The sequence below is a fragment of the Hippocampus comes genome, unplaced genomic scaffold, assembly GCF_001891065.2.
Source record: "Hippocampus comes isolate QL1 unplaced genomic scaffold, H_comes_QL1_v1.1 scaffold7, whole genome shotgun sequence".
NCBI lineage: Eukaryota > Metazoa > Chordata > Actinopteri > Syngnathiformes > Syngnathidae > Hippocampus > Hippocampus comes.
Window position 1 is genome coordinate 6,738,163 of NW_017842060.1, and position 18,414 is coordinate 6,756,576.

An 18,414-nucleotide genomic window follows, 5' to 3' on the forward strand; every position below is an offset into this window, starting at 1 on the left:
CTTCTGCCTTTAGCTGGATAAATAAAGGTTACAAAAATAAAATTATGAGCACCTGCAGTTTACAAAGATCTAATATAAGAGGTCTCACTTGTTATTGACACACCCTGTAATAGTATCCATAAAACCTGAGCCTATTTGAATGTCTAATACTAGAATGTTAAAATATTCCCGTAGCTTCTGTCATTTATACATTGGACTGACTTTGATTTCTTTACACATGTCAGCTATTTAATTTTTGGGCAATAAAATGAAAGCTCTAAAATCTCTTCAGTCTATCTATCCGTATCTTTGGAAAGGCAGAATATTTAGATCTCATTAGGTTGTCCAGTTGTGGCTGGTAAAACCCTGGTTTGTCATTTCAATTCATTTTTATCCACTGCAGTCATTTTTTTTTGCCCAATCGACTGATCACTCAGAGAGTAAAAATAACAACAACGCATTTAGTGCTCATAATTAAAATGCACATATATTTGATTAAAAAAATATAATAATACAGGCAGTACCACCATCTATTCACAAACCTAAACCGATCTAATCATGTTAGCTTTAAACAGGTATTCATTGTGACACACGGGCAGCTGATGTGTGTCACGAGAGGAAGACTCTGTTGTCTTTGGCCCACTTCCTCATGGCTTGGATGATGTATTCCACCTGCGGGTTTCCGGAATTGCGCAGCAAGAGCACCACCTCCTTAAGTGTCTCCCTGGCACAGCAACAACATGCAAAGAGGCCTTCCATCACTCATTCTTATTTACCTAATTTTTGTTTAATGATTGCTGGGGGGGGGGGGGGTTAATTTACTCAACGGTCGATGGGCAGGGGAAGGCAACTATTGACCATTATTCCAAGTACTATACATACTATGAAAAAACAATGATGGATGGTTGGGTCCATCCTGGTGCAGATGCAACATTTTTTTTTTTTTGAGCACCATCAAGATCTTTTCATGTGGACGCTTTCAAATTCAGTCCTTCAACGTTTTTGCACTCAAATTTGAGCAGCTCGCCGGGCTTCTCTGAGAACCCAGAAATGAACTCACCCGGGCTACAACGAAGACATAAAAATGTGCTTTCCTCTCATTTTGAATGGATGAAAACAATTTGAAGCGCAACGGTGCGAGTGATTATGAGATCTACCTCACAGTCAAGAGGTTCCGGGTTCAAATCTCGGTTTCCACATGAAAGTCTTTGAAGGAAAGCGGTTGCTACAGTGGACAGTTTATCAGGTTACCCGGTGCACGGAAGGGTTAAAATCTGAACGTTGTCCTTTTGGTGTGAATGTGAACGTAAACCTTACACCGAGTGCTCGTGGAAGAATAATGAGCAGTGTATATGATAAAAATGTTGGTATAATAGCCAAACATACTTGGATTCCTTGTTGGCTAAAATGAGCTGAAAGATGCCAACGCATGCCCCTCTCTTGCCCTCCCAGTAGTTGGAGTCGGGGTCCAGCTTCTCCAGAGCGTCAAATGCTTTGGCTGCATAGTAGAACTGGCCCATCTGAAACATCAACAGAGGTGTACAATCTTCATACTTTGTGATGTCAATTTTGGGGCGGAACACTCCGTACTTCACCAACATCGACAGAGGTGTACTATCTTCATACTTTGTGATATCAATTTTGGGGCGGAACACTCCGTACTTTACCGAGCATATGCTTGCGTAAATAGCTTGTCGCCGAAAGCGTCACTGTTCACAACTTATCACGTGATTCCATGGCTACCTTGTAGCAGTCGTTGGCGATGAGCTGAAGCAGGCTGAAAGAGTCCGAGGAAGTGCCCATCTTCAAGTAAAGCTCCCAGGCGAGACGACCCTTCTGGTTCATGATGTCTGACAAGGAAGAGGTTACGCACAAAAATGCCTGAGAGGAGATTTTAGTCAAGCGGTGGAACCAAAATGGAAAATGCAAGCATTTGTGCTTTGGGATATTATGAATAGGAAAATGGTGGCCCGGTGGTCCAATGGTTAGCACGTTGACCTCCCAGTGCAGAGGTCGTGGGTTCGATCGCGGCTCTGGCCTTGTTTGCATGTTCCCCCCGTGCCTTCGCGGGTTTTCTCCGGGTACTCCGGTTTCCTCCCACATTCCAAAAACATGCATGGCAGGTGTGTCCCTAGGTGTGAGCATGAGTGCCGATGGTTGTTCGTCTCTGTGTGCCCTAAGATTGGCTGCCAACCGGTTCAGGGTGTCCCCAGCCTACCGCCTAAAGACAGCTGGGATAGGCTCCGGCACGCCCCGCGACCCTTGTGAGGATGAAGCGGATTGGAAAATGGATGGATGAATAGGAAAATCAAAAATACATACAGCAGCGGGCTAGCCAGCTGAGGTATACATAGTCACTCTTGATCTTCTCACTCTGAATCAGAAGAAAAATCTGGAGAAAGCATGAAAATGAGAAGTAAATAATCTAGTGGGGAAAAAAAAAAAAAAAAACAAGGCGCTGTGGTACCTCTTCTGCTTCTTTGAAGTTACGGATGGCTGCCTTGGCCTGAGCATAGTTGAAATTAAATGTATCGTTGTTGTAGAAGTAACCCTAAAATGAAAGGCAAACTTAGACCAACGTCTGTATTTTATGTTATTTTGACTCGTAACATTTTTAACTCTGGCATGCTATATTTTCCTCATGTAATATGCTGGGATATTATATATATGATTTATTCCGATGCAGAGAGCACCAAGTGCCTATTCAATGTCAGGGCTTTATTGCTCCGCTGAACTGAAAAAAAAAAACGGAGCCTTTGCATTTTGACTTTGACGGGCTTTGCGGTGTTTGAACCTTTTCAGGAATGCTTATTTGAACACGAGCGGTGCATCAACACGTGTAAATGTACAGATATGAAAATACTTGCAGGCATACCTTCTTTATCCTCAGCAAAAACGGACTTATATACTACGGTTGAGAGAGTCACTTAGAGGAGTTGTGATTTTATTTTATTTTTTTACTTTTTTTTTAACTCATTTGTGCATGGCTGTATTGTACTATCGTGCACACCAGGAGTTCAATGAATTAGTTACAGTGTGCAAACGCTTTTAATTATTTACATTCTATTTTATTGTGTCAGTACTATATATTACTAGAAAGTACTGTACTATATTATAACGTACGATGTTTCTCATTCAAAACCTTTGGAGGAGGCTTGAAGTATAAGCTCAAACTGACGCTTGGTGCTCTGTGATCTTGGGTATTCGGAGGACGTAAGCAAGTCACAAGTCACCTATATGCTTCATAATTCACATAAAATGCATTTAATACAGCATAATACACAGCCATCGATAGGAACCTTGACCGAGTTGAGGTATGTGAGCACATCATCAAACTTCCTCAAGAGGAAGAAGCAGGAAGCCATGCACTGTCTGCCAGGAATAGTGTCTGAAAGACGGCATACAAAAATAAACACACGCTTAGCTTGCCCACACAGCTCCAGCACCAAAATGTTCACATTTCTTCTCAGCGTACCGATCTTGCTGGCTAAGCCGCCGACCAACTGGAAGAACTGCTGGGCGACTTTCAAGTACTCCCTCTGGGAAAATGGACACAGAGTTAGGTCAGACACACACACATGCACCCCCGACATATTAAATGTAATTTCAAAAACAAACACTCACCGTTCCAAGCTGTTGCCCCAGAGCAGCATTAACCACCCCTTTCAAAATATACTCCTGTCAAAAAGTAATCAAGTATTACGACAAACGTCCTTTCAGTGATTCTTAAAGCGTGGTACTTGAACTACTTGTGGTACACGCGCTCCCTCTAGTGGTTAGTGAAAGAATCACTGAATGAATTGTTCAGATTGTATAATTTGTCACAGCGACTTCAACAAATTTGCCGTTACAGCACATTTGTTAAATGGTTTAGTTGTATTAACTTTCAAAACATATTTTTCATGACATCTTTTTGAGTGTTCGGTACGTTTGGTTGGGCCACGAAAACCAGTTTGAATCGGAAAATCGGCTTTGATTGAACCAAACAGAATCGAATTGTTAATTGTCCTAGGTTGCACAAGTTGTAACGTTCAACCCGAATGTTGTGGAGAAATATTCATGAGCTCAAACCGTTCATTTGAAAAGATGTCGGCAACTTTTGAGAGATCATATCATCAGACCAGCAGTGGTTCTGTGGTTACAATACAAAAAAAATGCACAACACAAGAAAAGCGAAACGGAAATAGTACTTGCAGGGTGACCTAATTCGTCAGATTCTCGCTCAGCTCAATAATGTTGACAGTCAGAAGTTCTGTTGGACTTTTGAGGCATATTTTTCCAATGGATTTTGGTTGATCTCCAGTTTGGGCCACGATTAGCGGGTTGTACGTATAAAGGAGAATCCTCACCTGAGGTGTCGTAGGCACTAAATCTTGTATGAGGTTGTAAGCTTCTTGGACATCGTCTAGGAGAGTCACATGTAACATTTGATTTATAACGACTGTATACTTTACTTATACTATAATACTTTTGTTGCATCACCCCCACGTTCATTCCATTGGCAGTAACACACCAAATGTATTTGCCACCCGCCAAAAGAAGGTAGGAGAAGAAGACAAAGAAAAAGAAGAACAAGAACAAGAAATGGAAAAATATCACAAAGAAACGGTAGAAAAAAAAGAAAAGGAAAAAGAAAAAGAACAAGAAGAGATGGGGAAAGGGGAAGAAATGAAAGATGAAGAATTGGAAGAAGACAAAGAAGAAGAAATGGAAGCAGAAAGCAAGTAGTCATGGCAACAGATGTGTGAGGTAACATTAGTTTAGCAGGCGGCTTCCTTCCGCCACAATAAGGATTTGCACCGAAAGGTGCAATAACTGAGCGGGATTGTACAATGCAGGATTCCAAATAAGGTAAGCCATTTTAAACGAAAATGAAAAAGTTTTCCGTTGTTAGGAAAAGGTTTTATGCGGTTAACATTGGGGTGAGTTCGTGAATTCCCTTGGATGCCCTGAGACCGCGCATTCTATATCCCTTATTTTGATTGTTGTGTGGTTAAAAATTAAATTCTGGGCAACATAGGAATAGGTGAAATTTAGAATGTATGATAAGGAAATAATGGTGGGTTCGCGAGCAAAACTAAATGGCCAGCACCTTCCACAATATAGCAAAGAAACCTGAAACATGGAGTCAGTAATGTTGACAATGGCGAAAAAAAAAAAAGCTTGACAAACTTTGTGCCACATAACCACGGGGCTGTCACAAACAAATCTCTTTGGAAGAAATTAGCCTCTTGATTATGCCATCGGGCGGCCAGGTGGACCAGTGGTTAGCGCGTCAACCTCACAGTGCAGAGGTACCGATTCAATTCCAGCTCCGGCCTCCCTGTGTGGAGTTTGAATGTTCTCCCCGGGCCTGCGTGGGTTTTCTCGGGGTACTCCGGTTTCCTCCCACATTCCAAAAACATGCATGGCAGGCTGATTGAACACTCCAAATTTTCCCTAGGTGTGAGTGTGAGCGCTGATGGTTGTTCGTCTCTGTGTGCCCTGCGATTGGCTGGCAACCGGTTCAGGGTGTCCCCCGCGTACTGCCCAAAGATGGCTGGGATAGGCTCCAGCACCACTCGCGACCCTTGTGAGGAGGAGCGGATCGGAAAATGGATGGATGGATGGATGGATGGATGGATTATGCCATCATTTATGAAAGGGTCACCTTGTCTCAGGTAGTAGATGACAAGGTTGAGTCGAGCCTCAGGGATGACGTCGATCAAAGGGGGCAGCACCTGCAATGCCCCCTCGCCGCCGCGAAACACCACCTTTGGGTATTAAAAAAAAAAAAAAAAAAAAGAAAGAAAAAAGTGGCCCTTAAGGGTCAAAGTTTGCACTCAGGGATGAGAGCTTACCAGGTTGTGTCTGATAAGCTCCTTGTCAAACTCAAAGGAGCAGGAGGAGATGTCGATGAGGTTCTTCAGCTTAGCCTGAGTGAGAGGAGGGAAATCAAATGTGTAACTGTTGATGTCAAAGGCAAACTGCAAATCACTCAAACGCCAATGATTGTGTATTTTAAAAATGAATAATAATAATAATCCGATGCGCCTTATATATGGATCAATATTCTGATTTCTTGGACGTAGTATTTTAAATGTTCTGTAAAGCGGTTTGTTACAGCTGCAGCGGTTGGCAAGGCTCGATATAAATAAAGCTGTATTGTAATGTATTCCCTTCAGCATGACTTCATCTAGTGGATGCATAACGCAACTGCAGCCAGCTTCTATTCTATGCGCCTTATAATGCAGTGCGCCCTACACATGAAAACGGTTTTAAAAGAGGCCATTTATTGAAGGTGCGCCTTATACTCTGAAGCGCCTTATAGTGCGGAAAATATGATATTTAAAGAATTGGACGAATAATAAGTTATTGGTATTTTTTTATGCTAAATATCAGAATTGGTATCAATCACAAAAAAAAAAAATAATCCATATTGCTCAGAGCCTACTTAAAATTCCAACAACATCAATTTGTTAGATTCATTAAGAACTTTTTTATTTTCCATGGCTAAACTGCTAAGTGCAATAAAGAGCTTGAAGCAAGCACTCCTCCTTCTGTTGTGAAGAATGGCTTACCATCTGCTATTTGTGAAGTTCGCTGCAACCATTTGCCGCTCCTAACGGAAATGTTTTGCCCACAACTCACAACAAAATAACTCACTGAGCGACGGGTTGTGTTTCAAAGAACTCTGATGAGACCGAGTCCACACCTCGGCTGCTTTGCCGTTGTACAGGCTGAAGTGGTTGCAGGCTTTGAGATTGAGGGCGATGGTGGAGTCGGGGATGTTCTGAAGGTACGCCGCCAGCACCTCCTGCGACACGTCGTAGTAGCCCAGCTTGTAGTAACACAGAGCCACGTATACCTTCATCGCCAGGAAGTTTCTAGAGGAGCAGCAAATACAGATACGACACTTTGTTGGGTACAAGAGCGGACAGGAAAATGCTCCCTTAACAACAAGACTCACTCTTGATTTACATCATTGTCACGACCACTCAGTAAGTTGACATCATAGCAGTCGTTTTTCGCCGAGGATAAAGAATGTGCCTGAGTTAGGGCTGAACGATTTTGAAAAATCGAATTGTGATTTTTATTCCCACCCGCACCCCTCAATGATGCAATTGCAATTGCATATGCAATTATTTTTTTCAGGGAATCCCCAAATGTATTTTCAACGAACACAAGCAATAAATTAATCTGTATTACAATCAACAATACAGTACCAGATTTATTATGCAAAATTATTTTTGGTCTTCCAGGTTAGGTTTGCTAACATGCACCTGTGTATCATATGGTCACCCAAATCCTGTCTTTGAAAAAGAAATGAGTGTTATTCACAGGATTTTACAGTAATAGAGTAAGATATTTAGTCAGTTAGGTTCAGCAACAGGTGCATTTTGTTTCTGAGACGTCAGAGCTATAAATGATAATGCGTGGTCAAATCGCCACAGTGTGAGCTTTTATAGGTCAAACTTAAAAACCAAAATTGAAGTCGACATGTTTTAAATCTACGTCAAAAATACATTTGGGGACGCATCAAGCCACCTCTGACTAAAGTTTCCTGCTGACCAGTGTTATGAATGGATACATAAGGCCCATTTAAACATATAGAGTAGCATTTGCCTAAATAATGCTGCGCCCAATAAAGCCCCCCCCCCCCCAAAAAAAAAGCTAAGAGTGGATGCTCACATGTTTTGCCTGAGGAGGTGTTTGTAGATTTCGATGGCCTCCTGGTAGTCTGAACGCATATAATGGATGGAGGCCAAGCTCAGCTGGTCCTCCGTCACGTCCTCCAGATTCTGGTGGAACTCCATCAGCTTCTTGTTATCATTAAACTGAGATTCCGGAGCATTGGAATACAAGAGGCGAGAAAAGAATAGTTCAATGTGAACGTGGTTACAAGACTTTGAGAAGGAAAACTAAGTTTTTGTTTTTTTTGTACCTTATAACCCAAATGGAAGAGGAGTCGGTTTTGGAGGGGAGACTTTGGCGCTGCAAAGACAACCAAACCAAGGCAACAGCAATGATAATAACACACATTTTGTCTGTCCGCCGACCGATGAATTTGTTGTTGCTGCCCAGTGAAATAAATGCTTCTATCAATGATTACACTCTCTCTCTCTCTCTCTCTCTCTCTCTCTCTCTCTCTCTCACCCCCCCCCCCCCCCTCTTTTTTCTGTTTTTTTTCTTCTTTTTTGCTTCTGTTTTTTTTCTTTCACCAAAAAACATTCTTGTTCAGATTTTTCTTTCATTTTTATCCATTTATAATTTTGAGTGTGTGTGATTATTTTTAAATCAATAAAACTAAGAAAATATTTGTTGTTTTATAATTTGAGTACCTATTTTATTGTGTTCCCCCCAAAAAATTCTGAATTTTTCTTTTTGTCCTAAAAACAAACTGAAGTAATTGTTTTTGTTCTACATTTTGTACGTTTATTTTAAACACCCAGAACAAAGACCAAAGTCATGTTTAATGTTTTGTTGTCTGTAAACTAAAACTTTGATGGGTGGTGATGTGGTTGGTGTGCATTTATTCACCTTTCAATGCAGCCTCCTCAGCCTCTTTATAGAGACCCAGAAAAAACATGGCGCAACCCAAATAGACCCACACATCAGGAGGACAATCAGGCTTTGCAGTCAGTGCCTTGTACTCCTGTCACAACAATGGCATGGCTCATGTCAAGATTTCATAAATTGTTTTACAACATCATGTAAAGACTATGAAAAAGTACCTCCATAGCTCTCTTGTAATCCCCCAAATGAAAGGCGCAGAAGCCAATCCAAAGGTCTGCGTGCTCCTCTTGCTCTCCGATACTTCTCTGGAACTATACAGTACAAAAGTAATCAGAAAGAAATCGTATTGTTATCGTAAGAAATTGGAGAGTATGATTTATAAACACAATCTTCAGAAGGTCTGATTTATAAGGACAGATAGACAGATAGATAGATAGATAGATAGATAGATAGATAGATAGATAGATAGATAGATAGATAGATAGATAGATAGATAGATAGATGTCGGGGGCAAGGTACCTCCAAAAGAGTTAGTGCTCCAAGGTAGTCTCTCTGTTGCAAATATTCTTCCAAAGTGGGAACTTTGCTTTTGTTTTTCTTCTTCTTCTCGTTGACGCTGGCCGTCGTCTCTCCCCCCACGGCGGGTTTCACGCGAGACAGGATCTGCAAAAAAAGTTCACTTTTTTGAAATGCATACTTAATATTAAGGTGTCACGAGGAAGATGATTGCAATGACCACTCACCATGTTGACAACTTGAGACGATAGCTAGATGAAAAACCCTGTAGCCAAGGTAAGACTTCTGGTTCCTGTTAAAAAAAAAAAAAAAAACACAGCATGACTACATTTATTTGCTCGGACCACAACCATGATACTGGATGACGTTATGACAGGTGGCGTATGAGTTTCTTTACGGTCACCTAGCAACAACAACACCCTCGCTTATCAACAAGCCCGTTTGAAATACATTCAATTTTCATGTAAAAGGCAAGTGGCGTCGTTTAAAACCTATCAGTGTTTGTTGAAACACCACACAAGTCAAACATGTCCGAAAACGACGGGAGCCGAAGCACCAACACAAGACAACACGTTGCCAGTTTGGTAGTTCATGATGAAAAAAAGTTACACACGGTGAAATATTATATTAAACAAACACACCTCAAACGCCGGTTTCCGTCCTCAGAATGTTTGCAAAGCAAAATGTTCAATTATAGTTCAGACTCCTTGACCAGAGAACGACAATATGTTCCTAGAGGCCGCCATCTTGGTTTTCTGCTTGGGTGTGACGTATGTACTCTTGACACATGAGTCTGTAAGATGATTTAAAAGAATAGAAATCGTTATTTTTAAAAATAACACTTATTCATCGTTGAACACTTAAGTCGAGCTGATGTTCTAAGGGGTGTTGCAGGAGACAACATATAAGACGACTTAGCTTTCGCTCCGAAGTGGCACCTCTTCGTTGCCTAGCAACGCCAACATTGCAACTTCTGTCCCTTCTGGGTGATACCAGTGGGAATATGTTGTGCTTGTAGAACTATTGTGTAAAGACATCTTACTTTCCAATATCTAATATGCTTATTAATATAACAACTGAAATGTGTCCACGCGCCCCAGTGGCCTAATGGATAAGGCACTGGCCTCCTAAGCCAGGGATTGTGGGTTCGAGTCCCATCTGGGGTGAACAAATTTTCATGCTTTTCTTAGTACTGTGCTGTATAACCGAAAAAGGAACTTTTGCCGACTCGCAATGAAAAATTATCAATAAAAGTGCAAAGGCAACCTTGGAATACACAAATCCATTATTTTTTGTCTATGAATGTGATGCGCATGCGCAACCACTTTGCTAAAAATCTATTACGTGGAGTCGCGCAAATTCAAGATAATTTATTTACAAGGATTTTTGGGGAAACGCTCCGTCGCGGCACGTGCCATGTTATATATGTATACGTTTTTGAGTGCGGTAATTCTCACCACTTCATAAAAATTATTTAGCTTGTCAAAACAGAAACAAAATGGAAAAACCTCTGCTTGTTTCAGTCAGTTAGGGAATAACATCATGGCTCCAGCCTAAACCCACTCCCACAGACCAATTCGTGCAGCAACGTGCTGAATCAGTGAGTTCATGACAGAACAAGGACTGTTGACGCCGCATGGAATGTTGCTGAAAGAATACAGGCAATGTAAAATGGCAAAGGGATGAAACTCTCAAGATGAAAACTGGCATGTTTACATTAGGTGTTGGCAACCTTTCCTCCCATTAATGGGAATTATTCCTCAAATAATGCACTCGAGGGTCCGACTAGATGTATTAAACACACAATACAGAGTTCAAATAAATTTATTGAAAATTTATATTTATTTACAATAAAAACTGACAGGCACAATGTTCGCAGCAACACTGCACAGACCAAATATGTACGATAATGATGAAATAGTCACCGCGCATAGACAGCAGTGCACTGTGACATGATATCCTTCTAGAAACACACACACACACACACATACACACACACAAAGGAACATTAAGACACTTGTCAGCTGCCATGTTGCTACCAGAAGATCATGTGATCAGTAACTGCACAAACATGTACTGTCAACACGCATATTTGGCAGTTTTTGCATGGACATGTCAAAATATCAATATATTCACGCTCTATAGAAATATGTACAGAAAAAAGTGCCTTCAATTGTTATTAACTAGTCACTGTCTGCAATTCATTTATGCTCACAGTCAGAAGGCTTAGAACATGTTTTGTCAAGGTTAGCGTGTTTCCGCAAATAGTGGCGGGGGAGGTGGGGTGTTTTTATTTGTTTATTTTGCATGGAGCCATCATGTCAGTATACGAGAGTGCTAATCACTACATAACAAAATGTCGTTAAATAGTGATACCAATTCATTTACAACATGTGGTGTCAGTGCGCACTTTAATTCATCAAACAGAAAGTTTACGGAACAAATATTTTGTGTCCCTGTGTGAACAATGGCAACTATGAACTAAGATTAAAATTACAATTACTATACATTTCATTTTCACGGCCACAATTTGAGGAAATATGCCGGACAAATATCAAACTTGGCTTTTTTTGTAATTAAATTCTGAGTTCATTAAACACTGTTTAGGTAATGCTGAAGAGCGAAAAATACAAAAAAAATTAAAACTGCTATTTGTCTTTAAAGAGAAATGAGCAATTTCTCGCTTGACTAAGGATGACTGAGTCAAATAGCAAATGTTTGAATAAATAAATAGTGTGAGTAACCTCTTATAGCAGACTTGTGAGCAGTAGAGCAATAAGCCAATTTTTTTGTGCATGTGCGTGGTTATTTGTGATTGTCTGAGCCTAAAACTAAACCCGTTTTCTGATCGGTGGAGGATTATTGGTGAGTCAGAAACCCTGTTCAATCGCATGCAAGCTCAAAAAATATGCCACAATTCAGTGCAACTCAACCGGTCAGTGTTGCTACTTCGCAAAGATTTTGCTCCTGCAGAAAGTTCAAAATCTCACATCCGCACTTCGTAGAACACATTTTCACAAATAGTTATAATAATTTAGCATCAAACACACGCGCACACTCATTCACACTACACTCAATCGCTCTCACGCTACAGGCTTGACAAAATTCTTGTGTGCCTCGCCGCCATCTTCAGGACTTGAGGCCCATCCGAGCCATCAGCTGTTCGTAGACAGTCCAGGCCATGGCGGCCATCAGTGTGCGGCGGAGGGACCGAGGTACGGCACCGCGGAAAAAGCCGCCAAGGCCGTGTTTCTGAGGAGGAAAACAACGGCAAATGTCTCACTAACTTTGCTCAAACATACTCAACGCTGCGTTGGAAGTGTAAATACAACTGAGACAGACATCTAGTTTGGGGGTGGAGACTCATGACTGTAAGTGTAGATATCATATCTGTGTGTGTGTGTGTGTGTGTGTGTGTGTGTGTGTGTGTGTCATCAATTTAGTACATCGGAGCTGTTGCTGTTAAGGAGATGCTCAGTTGAAATTCAGCTTTCTGCCACTGGGTGGCGAAAAGGCCTCAGTTATTCATCTGTCCACAATAAATTGAAGAAACCTCACTGAAATGCATGGATCGGGATTTTTTTTTTTTTTTTTACAATCACACGTTGCAATACCTCACGCAAAGACAAAGCTTTTTCAAGCTATTTCTGAGGTAAAATCTAATTGCTACTTTTTTTTTTTTTGTGGTCATAAGCTTGACTTGAGACTCAAAACTTGATTCAATTCAGGAATTCTTTGCCTGTTGGGCATCTGATTGGGTGTCAACATTGACACATAAATAAATGTTTTCTTGATGATCACACTGTATAAAGGTTATTTTTGACATCATTTTAGATTAGATTAGCAGGCCACTTTTGTACGGGAAAAGCTGGGTTAAGAAGCCCTGACTGACCGCAGTGATTCCAAACCAGTGTGCCGCATGAATTTATCTATGTCAAGGGATGGAAATTATCATTTATTTGCTACAAAACATTTATCTGTGTTCATCCATTTATGCCAGTGACATACAGAACATTTAAATCTATCATTAACTGGCGTATCCAGTATTTAAGACATCTTTGTTTGGTGGTATGCTGTGAGTTTTTCCAAATGTAAAACAGAGGCCATGGATCCATAAAGTTTGGGAAACACTGTTTTGGAGCACACCACACGCGATAAGATCATCAAGTACACACTTGGCATTTTTTTTCGCCGCCCCCCGAGCCATGTGTTGGGTCTCACACATTTTAAAGATCTGAAAAATCACTAAAGCATGTTAGCCCGTCTTGACACAAACCTTGTAGATGTAGCGAATAGCATCCACTGTGCTCCATTGCGACGGGCTGACTTGAATGTGCGTCTTCACCACATCGGCTGGCTGCGTGACCAGCGACGCCATGACACCCGCCACTACGCCGCAGCTGAAGTTGACCAGGGGCGTGTAGACTGACAACGTCACCTCTATTAATAATATTTAAATAGCAGCGTGGTGTGGTTTTCTTGAGAGAGTGTGTTGATTCAGACCTGGAGGGAGCGTTTTCTTGGTCTGGCTGTAAAACATGACATAGATCCCAGAGAAGGGGGCGTCACGCAGCAGCGTGGCGGTGAGGCCGGAAAACAACGCTCTCACTCCCTCCGTCTCGTACATGCTCCTTAGAGCTCCGGCTACGCTCACGTAGCTATAAAATCCACTCTGGGACAGACAAGCGTCATTTCATCACCGGTACTTTTTCAATGAAACTTTAGCTATGAAACTGTAGAATTGTCACCCCTTGCGGTGTCTCGCTTTTTACCTCAAAGCGCGTTTTGATGACGGTGAACGGTAACATGCAAACCCCGGCCACCGCTCTGGCGCCAGCGCCCAGTAGCACGGCCTCGCCGGCGTTGGGCGCCCGGTCCAGAAAGAAGTGCTGCTTGAGCGAGTAGAAGGTGCTGAAGTAGATGCCCACGCCAGGGATGCAGCGGACAAAAGACTGCCAGGGAGAAATTTAAAACATTAAGGCTCAAAATAACTTCTTAGTAGGTTTTTTTTTTTTTTTTTTTTTTTAAGGTTAATCCCAGGGTACTGAACAATGTTATTTTTAGTGAACGAAAACTGACAAAATAACTAAAACTAAAATTGAAAAAAACGTTTTCGTTTCATTTGGTTGGCTGCGTACCCTGTGAAAAAGCAATATTGTCTGCTTACTTGACCTGTCGGTCCTTCTCGCGCCCTCCCTCCCTCTGTCAGGTGTCGGTGTCTTTTTATGTTTCTTGGATGGGTTGAAACTATAAAATGAATTTTGTTGTGGTGTACTTGTGACATGTGCAATAACAATAAAATTTGATTTCCACCTCTAGGACTTTGAAGCCCGTATGTGTTTCCACCTCTCGGTCTGAAGGTGGGATTGCTGCATCAGCTGCAGACAGCAAATGGCATGAGACCACCAAATACTAGCGTGGAATTCAAGCAGTTACTGGCAATAAAAAAAAAAACAATTTATCTTGACGCCAGGGCAGTGTGCAGACAGTATTTGTGAAGAGGAAACACTGAAAAGTGGACGGTCTGTTGGGGCCAGATATTTGGGGACTCTTTACAATGTGCCAAACTGAACCGAACTGTACCACCTGATGATGAAGAGGCTAAACAGTCAAAGCAGTTTGCTGTCTTTGTTACTCACTGGAGAAACTCCTTTCCACAGGCTGAAGACACTTTCTGTCCTTATCACGTTGACGAAAACACTCAACATCCCCACTTTTGGTGAACTGCAAGACGCAATACAAGGAGGGTCACACATCAGCTATCGCAACATGAGATGACCGTTTTGTATCCTTAGTGGATGATGTGACAGCCTACAAGCAATGTGTGCCCTTGTCAGCTAGTGCCAAGAGAGCATGTGGAATGTGTGTCAAATAAATGCTTCCACACAACACAAACAAACACATTCACCTATGTACACATACACACCCAGTCCTGGCGTTGTTCTGCAAGGTCTGCAGCCGCGTCTTCACCAGGTCCAAAGGCTGGAAGAGCAGCGTGGAGCATGTGCCGCTGAGGGAGCCGCACATGAAGGCTTTGAGAGCTGGATGAGCCTGAGGACACAAAAGGACGGATGGAGGGATGGAGAAAGGAAAAGAGGGACACACAAAGCACATACAGACGGGAAAAGACGGGAGGATGCAAAAAAAAAAAAAAAAGGGGGGGGTGGGACACAAACCTCATGATGACAATAGTTCCACAATGGGTTGACATTTTAGTGACCTAATTAAATCAGCGTGAATAAACGTTAGTAAGTCACGGCCCATTTTAGTCGAAACGTTCTCGCGTGGTGAATAAAGATGGGTTCACGGAGCACGCCTGCTTCTTGCACGCGTGTCCACGTTCACGCGACAAAAAGGTAAAAGTGTAAAACAGGTCTGTGCTCGCACGCACTCACATTATCTCGCTCACAGTCACAAAATGGGATGAAAAGAGCGGTGGTGCGCGCGCGCGCACACACACACACACACACACACACACACATAGATGGTTGTGCTGAATAAAGACAGACAGGAATACGTTAACAACACACAAGTGATGCACAACGATTGAAAGACAAGAACACACAAATTCATAGAATTAAACGGTTGAACAGCATTCGGTGTGGGGACGAAAATGTAAATCCCTGGGGACAAACAGCCTAATTGTGCTGAAGGTAAAGAGCAACATATATACAGCGTAGACCTTCAACAATGTGTACAATAACCAACCCCAAAAAAGTTCACATCCTGCGTTCTGCTCCTAAATCCTACCTTCCCCCACAAGCTGCTTGACCCTGGCCTGGAAGGCTGGTGGTTTTCCTGCATGTTGGCCCGGTTCACCTCACACTACGAAGTGATGGCACCGTCGCGAAATGCATGTCAGCGAATGAAGCATCACTGGATGCCACAGACGCAGAAAGAGACACACACACACACACGAAAAAAAAAATCTAAGGAAGGCTCGTCGTGCACCCTCCCCCAGTTTGGCCACCTAAGCGGAGGTTTATAATCCGGGCAACGCTTTCCACAGGCTTCTATCTTTATCTTGCGGAGACATGCTTGCACATCTGCCCACCCCCTCGCTGCTGCACCACATCTTTGTCAAACGGCATGAGTCATGGCATGCTGCTGTGTGTTACATGGCAGTAAAATGTGCGCATGGAGTCATTCAGCGGCCACTTTGTCGAGCAAAATGATGGTGGACACTGAGGCGATGATTCCCAGCCGCATGACTACGCGGTGAGAGATCATCAGGTGTGCATGCAAAAATATCCACTTTTACCTCATTGATCTGAAAATGTGTTCTTCCAAAAAAAAAAAAAAAAAAAAGATCTTTATTTATTTACTGTATCTTTGCCAGCATCATATAGTGACTGGCAGAACAATTACATGATGGCATAAGGTACAATTAACCTGTACAGTGGAACCTTGATTTAACGGACCCGAAACAGACAGACCCTGGATTCAACGGACAGAAAATCCAGTCCAATCAAAACTTTTCAATTCTTGAAGCATATTACAATAATTTTGCACTGTAGTGGGAAATTATTTGGCTACAAAAAAATTACAAAAACATTCTGGATACTATTGTACAGTATTGGGTGTTCTTAGGCCACAAACAAAAAAGAAGTACATTGATGCAAAAATAATAGCAGCCATTTTGTCCATCCTCCAGATGCCAAATTCCTTTTATGGTGTTTATGACACATTTAGGCCCTGAAACAAATGATCCCAAGTTGTCCCTAAACGTTAACCAATACCGTGACACAGTAGCTTGTTTTAAACGACACCATAACTTTATATTGACTGTGGTCTCCTCATTCAATGATTAAAAGTTAAGCAGCTTGTGGAATGTACCGTCTTGTTTTTGTCTCAAGTACAAGGGAAGTGTACTCTTGCAGATACAATATGTGAAATTGCTTCATCAAGATTTTTATCATAAAAATCCATGACCAAAGAACAAAAGCTATTTGCTGAAAAACACACCTACTCGCAATAGGCAGACATGTGATACTACACTCACTGCATTAGATTAATCGATCAGTCCTAATGTCGAGCCATCACTGTACATTGTTTATCAAGAGTGGAAGACAGGAAAACAAAACTTTTCAGGGCTGCTAAATTTGGTGTAACTCGTGTACACGTTGCGTACTCATGGTTCGGCACCCATGGATACAGATATTCACAAATTAATTTTCCTTTATTGTTTTCGCTCGTTTTTTTTTTTGTGGAAAATACATATGGTATATTTATCAGCATTTGTTTGGAATTATTTGGACTCCCCCCCCATACATTCCAATGTACCTCACACGGATTTTGGCTATTCGGTGTCCAGCCTGTTCTCTCGCCCTGCAAATAACGGGGGCTCCATTTTATAAGCATTTTCAGGGAGGCCTCCACTATTCGTTAATTGATGCTATTCGCGGCGGGTATTGGTCGCGAAACCCCCGCGGATAACGTCTGGTCAGTTGATTTCAAGCGGCAAACTCACCGCGGCGAACTCCATCCTCACGCCGCTCGAGCTGGAAGCCGAGTCGGGGGGATCCTTCTCGCTGACCGCTCCCGTTTTGGCGGCGTTTCAAGTCAGATAATGCCACTGAGAAAGGGGAAAAGAACGCGGGCGTCAACCCGAAGGCATGTCGACAGCGGCGAGCTAGCATCGGCTATAGCTAGTAGCCAGGCGGCGGTTGTGGTGGGAAGGTGAAGGGCAAGCTCGCGCGGTGTTCAACCGAATCAGTTATAGTTCATAGCTAGCACTCACCTCAAGACAAGTTAAGGAGTTACAAAGACGGCGTTCACTCCAAACATCTTGAAAAACGCCATGTTGTTGTTTGGGGGCGTACGCAGAGAACACTTACGAGTATAGAGTCACAGTATAGAGTCAGATCAATCTACGACGACTTCTCCAAGTTTAGCCACACGCTTCATCCGACAGCGGCACGAAAGAAACGCCCAAAAAACAAACAAACAAAAAAACAACAGGCAATTAGTGTTGCCAAAAGTTGCTGCTGGAATTAAGCGAAACACAACACTGACGTCCACGCGCTTCCGCTTTAACTTAAAGGGTATGAACAAGCTCCGTACATTTCAAAATAATTTAGATGTGGACTTTCAAAATAAAAGTTCACTAAGAGAAATATAAAACTAGTCCGACTCACAACATAACGAGTCAAACAATTTGTCATAAAAAACTAATATAGTGATGGGTCCTCGTATGTTTTAGTACAAGCGATGTAAGATGGTTTATCTGATGCAAAAAAGACCAACATGCAAATTAAACCCACAAAAAAAACTGCAAAACAAAAACACTGCAAACAGGAATGATGTAAACAAAAAACAGTAACACGTATACACAAAAAATAAAATAAACTCAAGAAATGCTGTAATCACAGCAACAAAGTGGAAGCTAACATTACAAACTACAAAACAAATGCAAAACAAAAG

General features: G+C 42.0%; 2 protein-coding genes and 1 non-coding gene across 6 annotated transcripts; 1 reads left to right on the forward strand and 2 right to left on the reverse strand.

The window, feature by feature from the left end:
* Window positions 1–447: 447 nt before the first annotated feature.
* ift56 (intraflagellar transport 56) lies at window positions 448–9,755 on the reverse strand. Of its 2 annotated transcripts, XM_019862075.1 has the most exons (19): window positions 9,633–9,755; window positions 9,219–9,283; window positions 8,995–9,138; window positions 8,694–8,786; window positions 8,500–8,614; window positions 7,904–7,953; window positions 7,651–7,796; window positions 6,674–6,845; window positions 5,820–5,894; window positions 5,630–5,732; window positions 4,329–4,384; window positions 3,604–3,657; window positions 3,455–3,518; window positions 3,279–3,367; window positions 2,447–2,530; window positions 2,302–2,371; window positions 1,723–1,829; window positions 1,366–1,499; window positions 448–703 (listed from the first exon to the last, which is right to left on the reverse strand). In XM_019862075.1, exons 2-19 carry the CDS (start codon window positions 9,219–9,221, stop codon window positions 589–591), a joined length of 1,674 nt encoding a protein of 557 aa, XP_019717634.1. In that variant the 5' UTR covers window positions 9,222–9,283; window positions 9,633–9,755; the 3' UTR covers window positions 448–588. The 2 variants fall into 2 exon arrangements, 1 of the variants encoding a protein (XP_019717634.1); XR_002167268.1 differs by lacking the exons at window positions 448–703; window positions 1,366–1,499; window positions 1,723–1,829; window positions 3,279–3,367.
* A 329-nt stretch (window positions 9,756–10,084) lies between these two features.
* trnar-ccu (transfer RNA arginine (anticodon CCU)) lies at window positions 10,085–10,157 on the forward strand. Its single transcript has one exon. It is a non-coding gene; the product is annotated as a tRNA-Arg (tRNA).
* Window positions 10,158–10,799: 642 nt separating this feature from the next.
* Window positions 10,800–18,046, reverse strand: LOC109511102 (solute carrier family 25 member 38-B-like). 3 transcript variants are annotated; one of them, XM_019861858.1, is made up of 9 exons: window positions 17,829–18,046; window positions 17,462–17,566; window positions 15,742–15,867; window positions 14,918–15,042; window positions 14,631–14,715; window positions 13,764–13,943; window positions 13,495–13,663; window positions 13,268–13,431; window positions 10,800–12,243 (listed from the first exon to the last, which is right to left on the reverse strand). In XM_019861858.1, exons 3-9 carry the CDS (start codon window positions 15,793–15,795, stop codon window positions 12,121–12,123), a joined length of 900 nt encoding a protein of 299 aa, XP_019717417.1. In that variant the 5' UTR covers window positions 15,796–15,867; window positions 17,462–17,566; window positions 17,829–18,046; the 3' UTR covers window positions 10,800–12,120. The 3 variants fall into 3 exon arrangements, with proteins under 3 accessions (XP_019717417.1, XP_019717419.1, XP_019717418.1); XM_019861860.1 differs by lacking the exon at window positions 15,742–15,867 and having other exon boundaries at window positions 17,829–18,045; XM_019861859.1 differs by lacking the exon at window positions 15,742–15,867 and having other exon boundaries at window positions 17,732–18,045.
* Window positions 18,047–18,414: the final 368 nt, after the last annotated feature.